This window comes from Setaria italica, chromosome I (assembly GCF_000263155.2).
Source record: "Setaria italica strain Yugu1 chromosome I, Setaria_italica_v2.0, whole genome shotgun sequence".
Lineage (NCBI taxonomy): Eukaryota > Viridiplantae > Streptophyta > Magnoliopsida > Poales > Poaceae > Setaria > Setaria italica.
Window position 1 is genome coordinate 39537960 of NC_028450.1, and position 19262 is coordinate 39557221.

The 19262-nt window shown below is 42.3% G+C and overlaps 3 protein-coding genes across 4 annotated transcripts; 1 reads left to right on the forward strand and 2 right to left on the reverse strand.

Moving 5' to 3' along the window:
• The first annotated feature begins 2339 nt into the window (after positions 1 to 2339).
• On the forward strand, positions 2340 to 7073 carry LOC101768713. 2 transcript variants are annotated; one of them, XM_004954036.2, is made up of 9 exons: positions 2340 to 2559; positions 3355 to 3514; positions 3632 to 3797; positions 4006 to 4067; positions 4295 to 5245; positions 6003 to 6110; positions 6197 to 6448; positions 6521 to 6577; positions 6673 to 7073. In XM_004954036.2, the coding sequence occupies exons 2-9, from the start codon at positions 3413 to 3415 to the stop codon at positions 6844 to 6846; spliced, it is 1872 nt and encodes a 623-aa protein (XP_004954093.1). In that variant the 5' UTR covers positions 2340 to 2559; positions 3355 to 3412; the 3' UTR covers positions 6847 to 7073. The 2 variants fall into 2 exon arrangements, with proteins under 2 accessions (XP_004954093.1, XP_004954094.1); XM_004954037.2 differs by lacking the exon at positions 6003 to 6110.
• A 101-nt stretch (positions 7074 to 7174) lies between these two features.
• Positions 7175 to 10627, reverse strand: LOC101769391 (replication protein A 70 kDa DNA-binding subunit A). Its single transcript, XM_004954038.2, has 2 exons — positions 10108 to 10627; positions 7175 to 9211 (listed from the first exon to the last, which is right to left on the reverse strand). Exons 1-2 carry the CDS (start codon positions 10383 to 10385, stop codon positions 7528 to 7530), a joined length of 1962 nt encoding a protein of 653 aa, XP_004954095.1. The 5' UTR covers positions 10386 to 10627; the 3' UTR covers positions 7175 to 7527.
• A 373-nt stretch (positions 10628 to 11000) lies between these two features.
• LOC101769795 (ubiquitin-like protein ATG12) lies at positions 11001 to 13279 on the reverse strand. The gene is made up of 5 exons (XM_004954039.2): positions 13142 to 13279; positions 12978 to 13036; positions 11992 to 12060; positions 11845 to 11907; positions 11001 to 11373 (listed from the first exon to the last, which is right to left on the reverse strand). Exons 1-5 carry the CDS (start codon positions 13164 to 13166, stop codon positions 11314 to 11316), a joined length of 276 nt encoding a protein of 91 aa, XP_004954096.1. The 5' UTR covers positions 13167 to 13279; the 3' UTR covers positions 11001 to 11313.
• Positions 13280 to 19262: the final 5983 nt, after the last annotated feature.

Consider the following 19262-nt stretch of genomic DNA (forward strand, 5'->3'; position numbering starts at 1 on the left):
GCAACACACCTTGCAGCAACCTGCGGCGGTTAGCCCGGCATAGCTAGGGCTAATTCAGCGTGGGACATCGTCGAAACACGGCACAAGCAGCAATGGTGGCTGGTTGACACGATGGTGGTGACCATATTTTCAAGGTGGGAAAAAGAAGTAGTTGGACCAATCTCTAGAGGCTTCTGGTGGCTGTGCTTCTGGTGCAGTTGAGATTTTGGTGGCGACGTGGCAGAAGGAGGCGGAGCTTAGAGTTGCGGGGCAGTGCTGCGTTACCACTTTGATGGCGATACATAAGATAGATCCGTGATGTGGAGTCCAACGGAGGGCGAGGCGAGCCCTGCGTGCTGTGTTTCTTTCAAGGCGACGAGATTGAGACGAGTCAAGGCGACGAGATTGAGACGAGGAGTCTGACGGTGGAAGTGGCGAGCCCCCCCTCCCCCCGCTTTTCGTGGTGGCGACTGCGAGGCAGCCTTGAGTGGTTCGGATCTAATAAATTTCTTTAGTCAATTTGGGAGTGCGATGTGGCTGCGGCACTACGGCGATGTTACCTGCATGGCAGCGACCTTCTCGGCACGATGCAATCTACTTCTCCTTCAATTTCTGATGTTGTGAAGTCATGTCTGGGGTTTTCATCGACTACATGTGCATGACTTGTGGACGAGGATGATCCGGTGTTGTGGCTGCATTCGCTTTGCATACCAACAGCCATCTTGGCGACATGCAGGCTAGTGTTGTGGTTTTTGGGAGGTACTCCGTTCGATCTTTTGATACAAAAGCTAGAAATGTTGTGGTGGCTGGTGATGATAGAGTTGTGGAGTCTTCTGGTGTTGTGGCTTTTTGTTATTGTTTTTTTCTATTCCTGATTATAACCTTCTAGGACGTATTCTTGTTTCCTCTTCTCTATCAATGTAATTGGTACAGTCTTATACCCATTCGGAAAAAAAAGTCGATAAGCAGATGGGCCGTAGGGGAAAACTTGGAAATGGAGGAAGGATTGGCACCAAGCATTGCGTCGTCGTTGTGTGTGAAAGGCGGAGGGTCTGGCGAGCCGCCGTTGCCGTACTACCGTTGATTGCCAAGCGCGGAGAGAAAAGGATGGAGCAAATCAGCAGTGGCAAAATAGCTTGAACGGTACCGGGAAGGGGAGGATGGAAAAAATCGAGGATTAGGCGTGTGAGCGAGGGAGGCAAATTTAGCTCGATTCACCGCCAGGATTGGCCCGAGCCAATAAATTCGGTACCAGTTTGGGCACGGTTGGAGCTGGTGTTTTTCTCGTTTATTCCCAAAACTGATTTTTGGGACTTTATTTTGGGCACTCCCGAAGATGCTCTAAGATTAGTTAAGTCCATGCTCGTGTCATGGTTTGAACTTGGAAGACCGTATGCAGGTAACATCTAAAATTTTGGGCAAACTCTTTTGAAAAGTCAAATATGCACCGATCAACACGTACAGTCACTCTCAAACTCTGCACGGGAACTAATTCGGCAACCATAACCACATTCTGCTCCAAGCAAACACTAATTTGGACAGCAACCAGGCAGTTGCTATTTCGCCACAAGCAAAACTATCCAATTCTAACATGCTAGTACTGGTATTTACAGATGCGCTTAGCCTCGCTTGTAGTCACAAGGCCTTCAAAGAAGCTAAATTCAAACCGAAGAAAAATTGTCGAAATATTCTGCAAGAGTTTGCCTGAGCAATGCAAACAAAAGCAAACACACGCGAATCCTACGGAACGTTGGTATCCCAAACTCTCCGCCTCCCCGAGCGGCCGAGCACACGGAAACAAACAAAACTGAACCACGGGTTTAGTTAGGAGGTGTTTGTGAGGAGGGGGTTAAATTTTAACCCCCATCATATCGAATATTTGGATACTAATTATGAGTATTAAATCTAAACTAATTACAAAACTAATTACACAACCTCTAAGCTAACTCACGAGACGAATCTATTAAGTCTAATTAGTTCATGATTTGATAATGTGGTGCTACAATAGCTATTCATTAATGATGGATTAATTAGGCTTAATAAATTCGTCTTGCGATTTAGCATAGGGATTATGCAATTAATTTTGTAATTAGCTTATGTTGTGACATGACTAAAGTTTAGCCCTGCCCCTTACACGTCACCGTTTTTCGCGGAAGTGAGCTCGTTCTGGCTCGCCCGGTCCGCTCGGCTCACCTCACTCGCAAATCTTTGCGTGCTCGAGAAGCCCATCCCCGTTGGGGCGTGGGCGGTGGTCCCTCGAGGCCCAGCCGTACGATCCCCATCCAGAATCCATCCCAGCCGTCCGCCGGCGCTGCCACCCCTGGAATCCCCCTCCCTTCTTCCCCTCACCTTTTCGAAACCACCACCTCGGCTCCTCCTCCCGATGCCAAACGAGGCCTCCCGGCTCCCCCCGACCCTTTTCCTCCCCTGTTCTCTAGATCGCGACGGAACCGAGCTCCCCCTCCTGCCGAAGCGAAGCGGAGTGAGCAATCGGGACCCGGCGCGCGATCTGATCGGCCCCACGGCTCCGACGACCGGGGCAATGCTGCGTGGATCGAGCTGCAGCTGCTGCTGATCACGGTGAGCCGTCCCACTGGGATCCGCTCGATTGATGCTTTTGCAGGCTGCTTTTCGCGGCTGGTTTCGGTGCGATTCGGCTGTTTTTGTGTCGATTTGGGTCCTGTGTGGTCAGACGTCTCGGCTTCTGCTTGGTTGATGTGTTCTTGCTTCCAATTGCGATGTGGTTGGTGGAGCTTCGAGGAGGGTGATTGCTCCAGAGCTTTGATGTGGTAGTGGATTAGTGATTTTTTTTTGTTTGCTGGAACCGTTGCGCGTGATGCGGGTTTCGTGTAGGTGCAAAGTAGGCTCGATTCTGCCTATCCATGTACTGGAAATTGCTATTGTTGGTGGGGATTTTGTTTCTGTTTCCATAACTCGGTCTACGTATCTATGTTGTAAATACGTGGGGAATCTTTGGTCACAGGTGCCGCTGAGTGGAGAGGGTAAGTGTGGATTAAACTGTGGGAATAAATATTTTCAGGAGTTTTTGCTGAGATCACTTGGAACTCAGATGGGTTTAGGTTTGTGAAGGCCTTGCTTTGGACTTGATCCCTTTTATTTTCTACCACGAGATCAATTTAGCTAACAAATTCAGTATTGCCTAGGGGCGTTTTTTTGTAAAAATAATAATAAAAGAACCTAGAGCTATCGTTTGATTTTAGCTTTTAGGAGCAACTGGTGATGTGGCTTGTTCGTCTAGCAAGACGCTGGAAGCAATTGTTGTTCTGTTATTTCAGCTTTTAGGTTTATGATGAATTGACACACTGGATCACTAATCCTGTGAAATTATAATTTGAATCCGCTCGCTGATTGTAGGTTTTGATATTGGCTTCTTTTGGTTGCTGCAAGCTTTGGATGAAGTTTGTACTTATCTATGGAAGTGGATGGCTCAAACAGTGCCCTAGTTAATAAAAGTGAAGAGAATGACTTTGAAAAGAAGGGCAGTTCTGATCCTGTGGTTTATCAGCTAGTTCGGGTAAATTCATAGTTGTTATATTGGTCATATACTCATATACTAATATAAAAAACTCAGCAGGATATTTCTAGATGATTACTGAGTACTTCGAGAACTACTTAAATTTGTGCTGTGCAGGTTGAAGGCGATGGAACACTTGTTCCTGCTACAGAGGATGATGTTTTGGAATTTGAACATTTTCTTCAGGATGAGAAGGTTAATTTTCCTTCTATTGAAGATGTAGGGCATGTGGAAGAGTTTTTCAGCAACGATTGTATCTTGCTGAAGAAGTCAGACTTGGAAGGTGATCTCTATAGAATTATCAAGTTTTGAACTCCTACTTTGTTAGTACATGTTTTTCTTGGGTAAATCTCACTAAATTAGAACAAGACTTCATGCTGTCTTATTGGAATAGGGAATGCAGCTTGCCAGCCTAGAAACTGATAAGATTCCTGTATTAATTCAACCGCTTACACTTCTAGTGATGTTCACTGTTTACTAAATTTGCGCAGATGGCTCTTCCAAAGTGAAGACTTTAGAACTGCACACACAAAAAATGGGGACTGACTTAGAGGTATATTGTTTCTCTCTTGTTCATCATAGTTATCTGCCATAGGAGTAACATTAAACTTGGCATGGTGTTGATATGGAGTACTTATTATCTTGTTTTGTAGAATTATTGAGAATTCAATTTGCCTGCTTCAATAAATTTTACTTATATAATGTCAACTTTAAGTAAAAAACTACTTTTGTACATGTTCAAGTCGATGCAACTTTAAGAAAATGCATATCATTGCACAGGAAAACAGGTTGGATGGTTCCCTTGGTCCTCCCTCAAATTCTGGAGTTCTTCATGGTCAGCAGCCAGATAAATTTCTTGCAGAACAAGGGGACAGCAACATCGCTCAACAGGACAATGCTTCAACTGAGACTGCAAAACCAATAGTGTTGAATGACTCTTGCAGTGCTGAAAAGGACAAGGCTGATGCCTGCTCAAGACCTGTAGACGACACATCTACAGAACCATCTGTTTCTGGAGTTACTAGTTATGTGCCTGATTTTTCAATATTAAGAGGAGAGGTCTGTTTGGATGATCTTACTATTAGAGAACTTCAGGAGGCATTTAGAGCCACATTTGGGCGTCAGACTACTGTCAAGGACAAGATATGGCTCAAAAGAAGGATTACAATGGGCTTAACCAATTCCTGTGATGTTCCAAGTTCCGGCTGTGTAGTTAAAGACTATAAAATTGTTGGAAAGGATGTCAGACAAGAGGTATCAAACACAGGTGGAATACCTAAGATTGGACTTCAATCTACTCTGGTTAGGGATCAAGTCACATATCCAGGAAACGAAGGGGACTCACCATCTAGCTCTTACTATCAGAGTGAGGACCAACAAGGATCTTCCAAGAGGTTCAAAAGAGTACCAATACATAATGATGAACCGCAAGGAAATCTCCTTGCCGGACAATGCACTAACAAGAGAACTAGAAAGCCAACAAAAAGATACATAGAGGAGCTTTCAGACATTGAAACTCACGAGTCCACTGGAAAACTTTCTTCACCAGCAAAAAGGACTGCACATGATGAAGTGTTGCTGAAACCGCGGGCAGCACCTTTCCATGAGCTTGAGTCTCTCAGCACGATCTATCCTACTAGAAAAGATACTCTTGGAGGATTTAGTGTGCATGTTCCTTATGTTTCAAGGATGAGGAGGGGGCGCCCTAGGAAGGACTTCATTTCATTTGTGGTAATAGTTTACATATAATGTTTTAACAGCTTTTGCCAACTTGAAGATCCTTTATTATTACCATGAAACAAGATGGTAGTTTTGTCATGTCTTTCTATCTCTTTCATGGAAGTACATTCTCTTCATCTAATACTTCACCTTTAGCTAGATTTATTTCTTAAAATGAGAATGACTTGAATAAAGTTTTTAGTTCAGTTTGACTTGTAATTTTCAACATGGCCCCAAAAATAGATAATTGTAAAATAATGCACTCCTATTGATCCACTATTCTTGATTTAGTTTCAATTAGGTAATATATGTTTTTCTTTCCATCTAAACTCTACCTCATTTAGACTTTACGATCCCTTGTGCAAATTTAGCAAATCTCTGACATCATTAAGCCATTCACTCATGGTGTCTAAAAGAGCTCAGCATGTTGTCTTCGCTTATATGCATCCTTTCTCCATCCACATGCCAATAGTCTGTTTGATGTGGGATGTCGGGATTTTTTATGGATAATTGTTATGGGAGCCTTGCTGTACCATAGTCCGTTTAATAAATCTAGTGTTTATTAGAATTTAGGCTAATCGGTCAGGTGGATTTCCTGAATGGGAAAGTAATTTTTGCACAGTCACCTAATTATTGGAGGTCAGAAAGCTGATGCTATATTCCATAGATCCAACTAAATGGATTGATTAAATTGCAGCAATATGCTGTTAGACACGTTTGGTTGTCTTGTATTTCCTTGCTAAACTTGTTTCCATACCTTTTATAATAGGATAAGGAACCTTCTGTTCAATGTAATGTTCAGACAACAGTTGGGATGTTGTCAAAAGAGTGCGAAGAGGGGAACCATGTGAGGAAAGCATCTGAAGTTCCACCAACAGTATGCCTTTTGTATTTGGCTGTTGCTATTTTTACCTGTTTCATACACATTCAAATATTTGTTTCTGCTCTTGAACCCGCTGCTAGGTAAATCCGGAGAGAGGACATTTAGAGGCAGTTGATAGGAAGGGGGTTCAAAACCTACAAGCAAACGTTTACAAAGCTGCTTCCAAGCCCAAAATAAAACGGGGTTTGACGCGGAAGCATCATCGAGCATGGACACTGTGTGAAGTCGTGAAGCTGGTTGATGGTGTGGCCCGGTATGGAGCTGGCAAGTGGTCTGAGATTAGGAAATTATCCTTTTCCTCATATTCTTACCGCACTTCAGTGGATCTCAAGGTGTGTTTTCTTGCACAGCTGAAACTTGCTCATTGCGATTTCATTTTCCAATCAAACCTGCTGTTTATTCAGGACAAATGGCGGAACCTGATCAGAGCGACCCAGACACAGCTTCCTGCACAAAAAGATGTAATCACTTCTCCCCAACGCACATGAACATCATTTTTGCTTATTAGTTCTTATCTTTTGTGTAGTATCTGATAATTGTTTCTTTTTGTGTGCAGGGTGTGTGTCCACGGAAGATTAACCCTTCTATCATACCTATACCACCATCCATTTTGTTGCGAGTGAAGGAGCTAAATGAGCTGCAGTCGCAAGGGGGCGGCTTCACAGCGCCAGTCAAGTTCTCCGGGCAGAACAGCAAGGTTGTACAGGGAAAAGGGCTAGGTTTTTTGTGATACGTGTCATGTAGATATAGGGGGAAAAGGAAGTTAGATAGCTGTACGCGTTTGGACGATGAAGGATGAGTACATATTTACAACTTAGTAAAGCCACGTTATCATCTTCAAAATGTTCTCTACACGCGCACCATGTATAATCAGATGCCCAGAAAATATTGCTGTATCTTACTTGTGTAAAGGGCAGGCGGCTCTGTTGCCGTGTAACAAGCAGAGGTTAACGAACATGTTCCGATAACAAACTTACTTAAAAGATGCTTTGCTTCTAGGCCGAAAACGATGAAGCAGAGTTAAAGAGCACATGCAACTCTTGCCGGAAAGAATCAAATAAGTGAACAGACTCCTGGGAGCCATATGGATGTTCGATTCCATGAAATTAAACCAAACTAAGTTACCACTAAGTAACTTTACAAAACAAAATTTCCAGAGAAACTACAGTTACAAGCAGATTGTTCAATTAACACTTAAACACGAAAGAAACTGTAAGCAGATGAGACATCACAGCTGCGAGGTGCAGCTACCTGGAACTCACGAAAAATGAGAAATCTCTACTGATCAAGAGTACTGAATGAATAAAATTCAATTAGCCAGAGAAACCTCCTGGAGTGCGAGTGGGAGTGAGCTACTGATACTACCACACCTGAGTCCAACACAGCAGTTGCTAGATGTAAATTAAAGCTGTCAATATGATCCTGTCAACCTTGAAATGCCATCAAGCAGAAATCTGCTCTCAGCCGAAGGATCAACCCTCTCCACCTTGGCCACGGTGTTCTTCACCCGCCGCTCGTCGCCGTATGTTTCTTCTTTCACTTTCAGCCTCAGAAGATACTCCCGATGTAAGGCTTGGAGCAAAACATCAGTGTAGCGAGGATCCTCGTTCTCTTTAAACATGTAGAGTTCTCGCGCCGAGCAACCAAGTAGCTCCTGCCCAGGCTCTTGGAATGCTGTTGCCCAAGCTGTTCCAGAGTGGTCTTGGATCTGTAACTGCAGGAGATACCTGTAATCGCACTCTGGAAACTCTTGATTGCACTTGTCACAGAGCCAGTTGCCTGAGTCAGACTTTGTCACCTTCTTATTGCATTGCCTCTCTCCGATCACATTGGGGCAAGCTGTGTAGCAGAAGGAGTCAGTCTTAAAGAATACAACAGTAGCCTTCACCGTGACCCAATCGGGCTTGTCTCCCATACCAAGACCATCATCCTTTATCTGTGCTACTGTCCTTCGGATCTCATTCCTTGATGCTGCTGGAGTGAAATCCCTGGATATGGACTGAGTAGAAGCATCTCTTCCACCGCAATCAAACCACTGCCTAAGACTCTGAGCTTCAGCAAGATCAGGGTTTATGAGGAGTTGAGATGAAGAAATTGTGCCAACAGACTTGCCACTGTAATCATTCACTCTTCCAGCTTTGACAGCCAGTACAGGAAAGGCCCCACATTCAACCATTTCTTGCAGCTGCAAGCCTTCTCTGTTGCAGAAGTCACCCCACATGGTAACCTCAACACTTCGACCAGACATATCCTTCAGGGTAATGGTCCTTTTCTGAGTTTCCATGCCGTTTTTCCTCTGTATTGTGTTACTAGGGTTGACAGATGTAACAACACCAATAACATCAACAATAGCGTTGTTCTCTGAATCTTCAATTTTATCAATCAATGTGAAGCTAAACCGCTGAGCAGGAATGGAGCTGTTCTCATCAGGACAAAGTTCAATGGTTGACTGAGATTCCAAGAAAATTTCCCACTCATTATTCAGATGGTTGTAGTCCTTTTTTGCAGGTTTTAAGCTTCCTCTTGATACCACATAGACCTTACCAACTTCCACAGCTTCATAGAAGCGATCAACTAGAGCATTGAAACATGTAGCCCGTATCTCACCACCATCAGAATCAAGCAGGTCAAAAGAGAACACTTTGCCATCACCTTTTGCATTATGGTACCGGCGGATCTCTCCCTTGGCAGTAACTCGAGCCTTGATAGCCCAGCGGCCCTGATAAGGATTTAGTATGGATATTGGGATTATTCTAGCGGGAGCATCGTTTTTCATGATTGTGCCATGGTTTCTGTAATTAGGTGTGGGGCGATAGGATGGCTGTACTGTTGGTTGGAAGACCTGTGCATTGTCACTTGGCCTAGGGATCATGTTCGAAGAGTTCCCTGCCATCGATCGCTGGATTACTAGAGCATTGTTAGTGGACCTTGCCACTGTGCTCAAAGTACTCCCTGCAGTCGAACCAGGTGTTCCATTAAACTGGTCTGCTCTCATGGAATTCGAATTAGAAACTCCAGATTCAGGAGGTAGTGTTGGATTTCCAATAATCTCACACTCTGGAACAAGAACTTCCATGTTAAGAATGACCATAGCCCTGTGATATTCCAACCAATCAGCTTATCATAATGTGCAAGAAATAACTTGTAGCGCTTTACAGAGAACAAGAAATAAATTATAATCAGCAAAAAAGAGAAGGGGTAGTCAACAACAAATTGTAACCACTGAAATACTGCTTAACTGGTAAACAAACAGCTAATCTGAATGATGCAAACTACAAACTAACCAAATCAGACAACAGAAGTCTGAATCTCTGCACAGCCACAGCGTAAGAAGTAAACTCAATGATCAAATCCCATCCTGACAGGGTGAATAAAATGGAACCCACGTGATTCAAGGCATGGCAGCTGCAAGGAAATATTCGAGCATAACAAAACGAAGGTGCCAAATCTGACACATAGGACAACACCTCATTATTTATCAGGTGCAAGGCCATATCTACAAAGCACAGACATGCTACTTTTTATCATGAAGAAGAAAATTCCAGTCAATTCATGGCTGGTGAGTGGTGAGGACTAATTTGGCTTGGAACATAACTATTACCCCAGATTAGCCTATTCTGACCAAAAAAAAAACTAAGAGGCGACTCAATTCAATCAGCAATATCGTTCATAAGCACCAATTAAATTATGGCACAAACAGATCGACTAAACCAAAACATTCGGTGAATGAATACATAACTGGCGAAATTTTTTTTCCCAAACTACTGATAGAATAATCCGCACTGAAGGCCAAGCCAACAACCAATTCACCCGAATGCAGCTCGCACCAATCAACTAGACGGAACTATAACAAGCAGAAAATCGCAGCCAGCTAAAATTACGGGCCATTTCGCACGGCGCGCAGGCGTGAACCCTATACCGAACCCCACCAAAGCACACACAATCCAGTCGAGTGGAAGGGGAAGGGGGAGGGGGAGGCAGAGGGAGATACCTCCTGCCCTGGACTTCGTTGACGATGTAGTCGAGGAGCTGCACGATCGCGCCGCGGCGGACGAGGCCGGAGCGCGCGAGGTCGCAGAGCTGCGAGGCGAACAGCGCCTGCGTCGTGGCGATGCCGTCGGAGATGATGGCGCGGAACCTGGGCCCGGCGGCGTGGGGCCCGCTGACCGCGATGCTCCGGAGGTCGACGACCTGCACCACCGGCTTGAGGTTGGTGTCCCCAGCCAGCGTCGCCGTCACGGCGTTGGGGGTCAGCCTCGCCGCCGCCATCGCGGGCTCGCAGCGACCCTAGCTGCGTCCTCCTCCTCCTCCCCCCCGCCTCGATCCGTGGGAGCGGCTGGACTCGGCAAGCGTGCGGGATGAAGGCGAAGAGGAAATTTGATTCGGGCGTTTGAGTGTTCGAGGTGGGGGTAGAAATGTTGGAGGGGCAGTGGTACGGGCGACGGGGGAGGGGCGGTTTGATGGCGTCGCCGCGTCGCGGGCTCGCTCGCGGCTTCTTCCTGAGGAAGACACTCCCATTCTCATGCTTGATGGATAGAAGTAGACGATGGATCGGGGTTACGACCGGTGCATCGAACGGCTGCTATTGCGCCGGCGTCACGGGTGCGTAGGCCGCACGCTTTCCTGGGCTGGTGTGAAATGAACTGGCTGTGCTCAATGGGCTGGGCCGCAGACGGAGAAACTAACAAATTTGGTGCGAGCATGCTATAAATTTGATGTCAATCACCTCCGGCAAATACACTGTTCTAGGCTTAGTAGAATCGATTCATTTCAAATTCTCAACAAGCTAGACCAGTAGCTCTTCCCAACTCTGAGGTTTTGGACAACAAACCAAACCAGACTATAAGAATCCTACAGCCTCCGTTTCAGAAAGAACCGCCACACTTCCTGAACAAATGGGGTCAATATAATCAAGTCGTTCAAACGGTCCTTTCAATCCACCATCTGCACTGATGCGTTACACAAACCAGAAAGCCATAAGCACGCGCACGGGCTGTGGTGTAGCACGTTTTGACCAGTACGGGTGGAATCGCTGGAAGGAGAAATACATTTGGGTGATGATGAAATATGAATAACCTTTACAATAAAGAGATTTAGAGTGTCTCATTAGCACTAAAACTAGATGTGATTTACAATCTCCATGCAGAATTTTTCATGGTCTCTTTCATCCATTTAACTCTTTGCTGCAAGTCCAACTTTAGCCCCATGCCGCTGATAAAGCATAATTTACAACCAGCTTCCCATCAATTCCGAAGTTCTGCAGTGTCAAAATAAGAAGTTAGCCACCTTTTTTATCTGTGTTTCATATGGACAGAAGAAATCCAAAATAAGAATAATAATTATTATAATCAAGGCCGGCACTTTAGAGTGGTCAGCGGTCATTGTTTGCAGATGAATCATATCCAGAATCATGAAATTATCAAGTAATTGTGATAGACATCAATCTAACAGGCATGAGTGCCAGGACTCCATGGTGGTCAATGTTTCCAGATGAAAACTTGGGTGATTAAGTTGTTCTGATAGACATCAATCGGCACTTGTGTATGAAGCTTCGACCATACAAGGAAACAAGCTACTAAAAGAAATTCAAGAACTATTTGATGTTGTAACAAAGTGATGCAAAAACATATGGAGACAGTATCTAGAACAAAACATATGCAGAGATATCAATTTTAAAGTAAAGATTCAAGAAAACTTGGTGCAAGTACATTTTAAGTAAGAATCTTACATTATACAGGTCAATTACCAGTTCGTCTGGGTTTGGCGAAAACGCACTGTTTATATAGACAAACTGTTGGCAACACAGACAACAGTCAGTAAAATTCCAGCGTGTCACAGACTAAATTCCCAAACAACTGACAATCTGTGTTCATACCAGTGTATCCTGATGAAGTTGTCGGCGAAGAAACTCTATGACCTTCAAAAATTTATCTCGTCCCGAAATCTGGTAGGGATACACGAATAACAGCTTAATCAAGTTCATGTTAGGAAAAATAAGGATAACCCCTAAGCCAATTTCAGGGACAGTCCACACTCCACAGCTATGCAAACAATGACAGGACTTAATGAATCAACCACTTGAAGGATGATTGTGCCAAAGGTTTCCTAAGTTACATGAGGAAACAATTGTGCATGTATGACTACAACTGAGAAAGATATTGATTTCACTATTTCATAAAATAGAAGAAAAATAACAATATGCAGCATGTAAGCAACTGTGTTGCAAGTACTTCACAAGCATTACACAGAATATGTCGATCTAGTTACCCTTCTCACAGTATCAAACAGCTCGGATTCAGAATAAAACTAGGAGAAGCCCTCAAATTTCTATCGACACTGCCACTTCCTTTAATTTACTGCAACCAAGATAAAATTACTGAAATTATACAACTATAAGGTCAATCTCCCACATATTTGAGATCCAGTAAACCTCCTGGACACCACGTTCCCAAATTGCTGCTCTTTAACTAAAACGAGCAAACAACAAAAGAGAACTGTTGAATCTCTGTTGCAATCAGTTCAGTCTAAATGTTTCTATATTTCGGAGAATGCAATCCAGTTTCTTATCAGACTGAACGGGGATTTCAGGGATATCCCTCTTGATGTGAAAATACTGTTTCGACTCGCACATTAACAAATTCACCATCAGCACAAGCGTCAACAGGTCAAGTTGCCATGCACATTGCAGCTCTGCCCGGAGTCAGTACCTTCGCAAGAAAAGCCCCCAATTCTGAAAGTCGCAATCTAGAGACTATACCACGAAACCCTAAGTCCCTAACTTATAGCTATACTGGGGGTAGAACAGATCTTGAATTGCAAGCAGAAACAAGGAAAGGAACGACGGGGAGACGGAACTCGCACCTTGAATTTGGATTGCTTCAGTATCGGGGCATCACCCGTAGACCGCACGTGCACCACCACTGCAATCCCGTAGCAGTAGAGAGGTCAGAACAGTAGAGAGGAGAAGGGGGAGGAAGAAGATATCAACTCGCAACGCATAGAACGGTAGCCTGAGTTGCAAGAACCTTTCTGATCCACCTCCGCGGCCATCGGGGCTACGACGACAAGATCACGAGCCGACGGTTTTCGTCGACGGCGACGGCGATACAGGCCCGGAAATCGCAAGAAACCCGGAAATTTTCCTTAAACACCCTCTGAATTTCTCTCGAGTCTATCAGAACTCGGTTTGGAGTTTTGGGCCTAGGGCCTTCACAGCTAGCGATGCGTGCAATTCGGCCCATCTAGGCCCAAGATGGACTGGAAGTACTGTAGCAGGCAATGGGCTCAGTTTAATCCGTGTTTCGGCCTTTCGGGGGATTACATGCGCTGCAATGCCGGGCACTGCTAATCAGCGCGCGCACGCCACGAAACCCCGCAGCGACCGATTTCAGACCAGGTTTCCTCCTTTCCCTTTTAGGAACATTTCCCGCATCTTTCCCTTTTAGGAAATCACGGACGTTTTGCGTTTTTTTTTTGGCTCCGGGCGGCTGCCTTTCGTTCCGTGACCCTTTTTTTCTTTCCTGTGCTCGCTAGCTTCATTCTCTTTCCCATTGCAGTCATTTTTTCTCATTGTGCCACCAAAATCATTCGGAGCCATTGGATTATACGGGGATAAAATGGGTGGGATCATGATAAAAGTTACTTTCAAAGATCATTTCAACAAAGATAAATATAAAGGAGAAGAAAATACAATAACTTTATCCTCTCAAATAAAACAAAAAATATTAAATGAATTATGCCTGATAAACAAAAAAAAACAAAGTGAACTACACAGCAGATGTCTCTCATTTTTCCCGTGCTTGAACTGTGTATGTGGCACAATCTGTCATCTTGTGATTGCCCAGAAAATTACAAAATATGAGAACAAAAAGGTATTTATATACAATGAATGTAAACAACTATATAGAGAACAGACAGACAAACGCAAATAATACATAGAGTTTCATGGAAAAAAACATTTATCAAAAACAAGTATTCACAAGTATTTTGCAAGAGAAAAATATAAAAAATATATACAAATAATTTGTCACCTAGTTATCGACGAATAACTTATGCACACAAATAATATATACAGATAAATTGTCAGCCCAACTTATTACATGATAAAATTATGATGAAATGGATTGTGGAAAATTTTTGTTCTATAAACTATATTCGTTAATTATATGATAAAAAATTTCTGTGCATAATTTATGAGAAAAAACATGCATAAATAACCACTCGATCTAACGATTGACCAACCAAAAATTATATATATAACTTATTCACAAAACTACAAATATAAAATCATCTTTCAGCCTAACTTATTGACATGACATAAATTTATCTATATAACTTATGTACGAACTGTATGCAATATTTCTCTACCTAACTTATTGATATGCACAAAAGATCTGCACGTAAACTTATAGCTAGTATACAGATAACTTTTGTATCTAATTTATGTCATTATGTGTATGACATATACAGTGCAAAAATTTTGTACTATAACTTATACCATGCAAAACTCCTGAAGAAAAAAATTATGCATTAAGAAAATATATAACTTCTTTGCATAATTTATGCCTGATATATAACTTCTTTGCATAAGTTATATGTTCTGTTTATAAACTTATACACTGCATAAGTTATACTTATGTGTATAATTTATATGCTATACTTGTCCTGTGAAAAACATGTGAAGGGAAAAGTCATGTGCTAAAGAAAAAACTTATTACTGATATATAATTTTTGGTATATATCTTTGCATAACAAATAATATTTGTGTCTAACTTATATGCATGACTTATATTGTACAAAACTTTGGATAAGAAAAAAGGTTTTGCATTATGAAAAATATTTGACATATAAACTTAAAGAGAGAGATGAAATAAAAACCGAAAAGAGACAGAACTCCCTCTAAAAAAACTTTTCTACAGAAATTTAGCATAAAACTTATCTACAAATATTTTCCACATAACTTATTTTGCATAGCATTTCTACCAAAAATTATCTAGGAAAACCTTGTCTAGTGAACCTTTTCTTGATACTATTTTGAAAAAACTTTTATATGAAACCTCAGTGCAAACTTTTATATATTTGTTTTTCTATACTAGCTACATAAGTGAAGCTACCGTTATTCATAAAACGTTACATGAATGCATCGTTGGATTTTTGTCGAAGCAGTAACAACAATTGACTGAAGCTATATTATTTAACAAGGAAACAAACTATACATTATTTCCAATGTAAAAACACTCTTTCGTTTCAGAACAAAACAATAATGCGAGGAAAAAAAAGCAAAACCAGTAGGTTAACCTCAGTATCCAACTAAATGGTCTAACCTTACTTGATATCTATTGATAAATACAAAGCCACTAATTTGATGCCTCATACAAAATTAGGCTTAAAAAGAGGATGGTGCGTTTATAATGAAAAAATTATTTGCCCCAACACCCTTGAACTATACAATTTGAAAAGCAACATCATTGGCTATCTTTAGTGCATGCAATGGATAAAAGGGTATTATGATTATCGTAGATGTTTGTAGCTCTATAATGAAAGCAATGTTACCAACGCACATGTTCCTTCAGTTTAGAATCTGTTTGGAGAAGGCAAAAATGTAGATACTACAATTACCGATCAAAACCTAGCCAACAAAATTAAGCAAAACATTGAATATCCATTGTCCCATTAGTTTGCCCTACTAGGCAGCATCCTCAATCACATCGTTTGTCAAAAAATTCCACAAAATCCATATGGAGGTTCAATCACAAATTAGAGGAGGGGAGCAAGGAGCGGTAGCTCACCGAGGATTTGCTTCTACCACTGCGGTCGAGGCCATCGACCCTTCCAGGGCTGCTACCGTGCTCAAGGTCGTCACCCGTTCCATGCATGTAGTGGCGCTCGATGCCCTACTTCCCTTCAGTAGCCACGTCGTTGAGCTCCGCAGCAGTGCCGAGCTCTTGCCATCGGTTCGTAGATACTCCGCCATTGCCTTGTTGGGGCTGCACCACCTCAACTGCCCGCCCTTTTGGATCTAGGATCCGGATCAATGGGAGCACCCCCTCCACCCCGCATGATGAGGATCTCGGGGATCAATCAGTGGTGGTGCGTGGAGGTCGCGGCGTTGGGAGGGTCTGGGTCCCCGACGGGCGGCAGCAATTGAGAATCTCGCGGCCTCTGGGGACGACAGACGGCGATGGATGCATGGGGATCGGACAAGAGAGATGAGAGGAAAGAGAATGGGGAAGGCGAAGGCGGAAGGGTCACGGTGAGAGAACGTGGGGAGTGGGGAGCGTTAATTTTCTATGGGGCCTGCACACGTGAAAGGGAAAGAAGGGATGAATTGTTGTGCTGATGCCGCCAATCTGTTTATTCTGACCAGGAGATTGTGTCGAGGATCAACAGAGAAATCAAGCCACATTGCGGCAAACCGAACATCTATTATCTTAATACAATAGTGTTAAAAGAAGTCACCACGTTCACCGAAAGGTATAGAAATTACCACATTAATCTAAAAAAGAGAAGATTATACATTGTTGGATTTTATGAAGAGTTCATGTCCAATAAGACTAATAAATAGACTAACTTAAAGAGTCCATATTCAATACAACTAATAAATATATTATTTAGAATATTAATCATATACCGTTGATTTAGTGGGCTATTTAACACTTTAATTGAACTAATATAAATGGAAATAGTGCCAACGTGAACTGTGGTATACTGGTGTTGATTTAGTAGGCTATTTATGTGCTCACATTTAGCTCACTTCGCATGTGCCAGCGCTACCCAGTAACATGAAACTGGATTTGGATGGATGGAATCTCAATTCAAGAACGAGCAACTCGATTGGTCGGAAGAAACTCAATACAACAATGAATTTGATTTCAACAGCGATGGCTGGTCATCCAGCAATGAGAAAAATTTATTTAGACAGGGAGCAATACTAGCGACGAGAACTCGATTTGGATAGGAAATAACTCAATTCAGCGAGCGAGAACTTTGATTTGGGCTCTACAGTTGCCATCCAAAGGTCAAGTTTGCAGTCATGTACGTCCGTGTCTACAAAAATTGGTGAGGCGCTCCTAAAGAATGAGATGCAGCATTGCAGGACTTGCATGGCAGTGGAAAGGATGAACATAACATCGTGAATTCACTACGGTGAACTGGGATTATGGCTTTAATCACGACAGTCAAAAATATTTCTGCTATATGTATTGATTGGAACCAGATCGAATTGTTTTAATCACGGGCCTTTAACATGCGCGTTCTTTCACGTTGTGGATTATGGCTTTCTCATGCAAAACTATACGTTAAGCTACTGAAAGGGGAAGAAACAACTCTACGGATAGCATGACGCCATTGCTGTTGAACCCAAATGGCTTCTAAAGGATCATAATGACCACGTGATGGGATACATGTATGGTAAAAGTCAGCAACACATTTCGGAAGTGTAGATGGCCAAATGGGTGGCCCGACACTGCCCAGCACTAGCACTATTTGGCCTGGTACTATTATGCACTATTGTTTAATTGTGTCGTGTCATGTCGGGACATCGTGCCGACCGTGCCGTGCTGGCAATATAGGCCCCGCGGCCCAACATGCCCGTGCAGGTCCTAGCGATATGCATCCACTCATTCAACTCAAAAACTTCATCAATTTCATCAAAAATTCATATAGATATACATTAATTCATCCATTTCACCATAAACTCATATAGAGATAGATCAAATTCCATCATAAATTCATATATATACATTTCATCAAATAGTGTAATAAATATCTATTTCACAGCACTATGAGATGGGGTAATCGTGCTACATAGTGACTGGCCAAAAATCGTGGCATGCCTATGGGTCAGTATGGTGGCCCAAGCACTACACCATGCGTAGGGCTGGGTTGTGTTAGTGCCATGCTTTTTAGGGACGTGCTTCGGGATGCCCGTTGGGCCTAGCCCATCTGGCCATCTTTATCTGGAAGCAACAAAATGCATGTAACATTCGGTGTGCCATGATGAAACATGATATAAGTGTGATCGTAATGTGTCAACATCTACAAAGCGTTAACTTCCATCAAAGGGAAGAAGAAGCAAAAACATTGACTTAGGAAACAAAAAAAATTACATATATTAATATTATTTTAATACTTAACTGAAGCCACCATTCGCTTATAGGACCTACGGATGACCAGTTCAGCAAAAATAGAAATATCTCTATGGATGGTCTCAGTGAGCCCATATCATAATGGTTTGGATTATTTTTCATATATGAGTACAAGAGTACAACTCTAATTTTAAATAAAGCTTAGCCTCAGACTGAATGAATAACTTTTTATGATCAGAATAGTACAAGAGTGCAACTTTTATTCAAAGAAAGGTTACCCTCACATGGAAAAAAATATGAGAGATGAGAAATTGCATCCATCAAATATAATGCACCAAGGAAATAGCAGAGCAGAAGAAAGATTGACATGAAGGGAGGGCGGCATTGAAGGCTAGGTGAGGAGTAAAATGAAGCCTCGCATGGTGACAAATAATGACATGAGACCCATTGTAGTGGTGACCATGATACATATCGGTACGTTGCACACATTCTATATTACATATAAATATGAAAACTGTATAAGATACTGATGATGGATGGAGGAATTTGCGGGAGTCATAATCTCCAATTTTTTAAGTTTGGCCTTAATTGTCCAAACTGAGGGACACCCTAACTAAACTTTGTAATAGAAATTCACATTACAAGGCAAAAAAATTATGTTACTTTTGACAAACATGAAAAATATGATTCTACATAAGTCATTCTCTATTGTTGTGAATTTATATTCTATGCCAGAGAATGTGATGCTTAAAAAGGATGGTACCTTCATTTGAGCCATTTGGACAAAGAACAAATGCACAACAAAAGATAGAAAAGGAGACTCAAATGCTAATAAGAACAATTTTGATCTAAAAAGGATTAGACGATTAGAATCACTTGACTTGGAAAGCGCAATAATAACTAGAGTACAAAAATAGAGGCATGTCAATGATAAGACAATAATGTAGCCATGTCTTGGAAAGCGCAATAATAACTAGAGTACAAAAATAGAGGCATGTCAATGATAAGACAGCAATGTACCCATGTTGTAGGCACAACATGATCTCAACTCACCGGATTA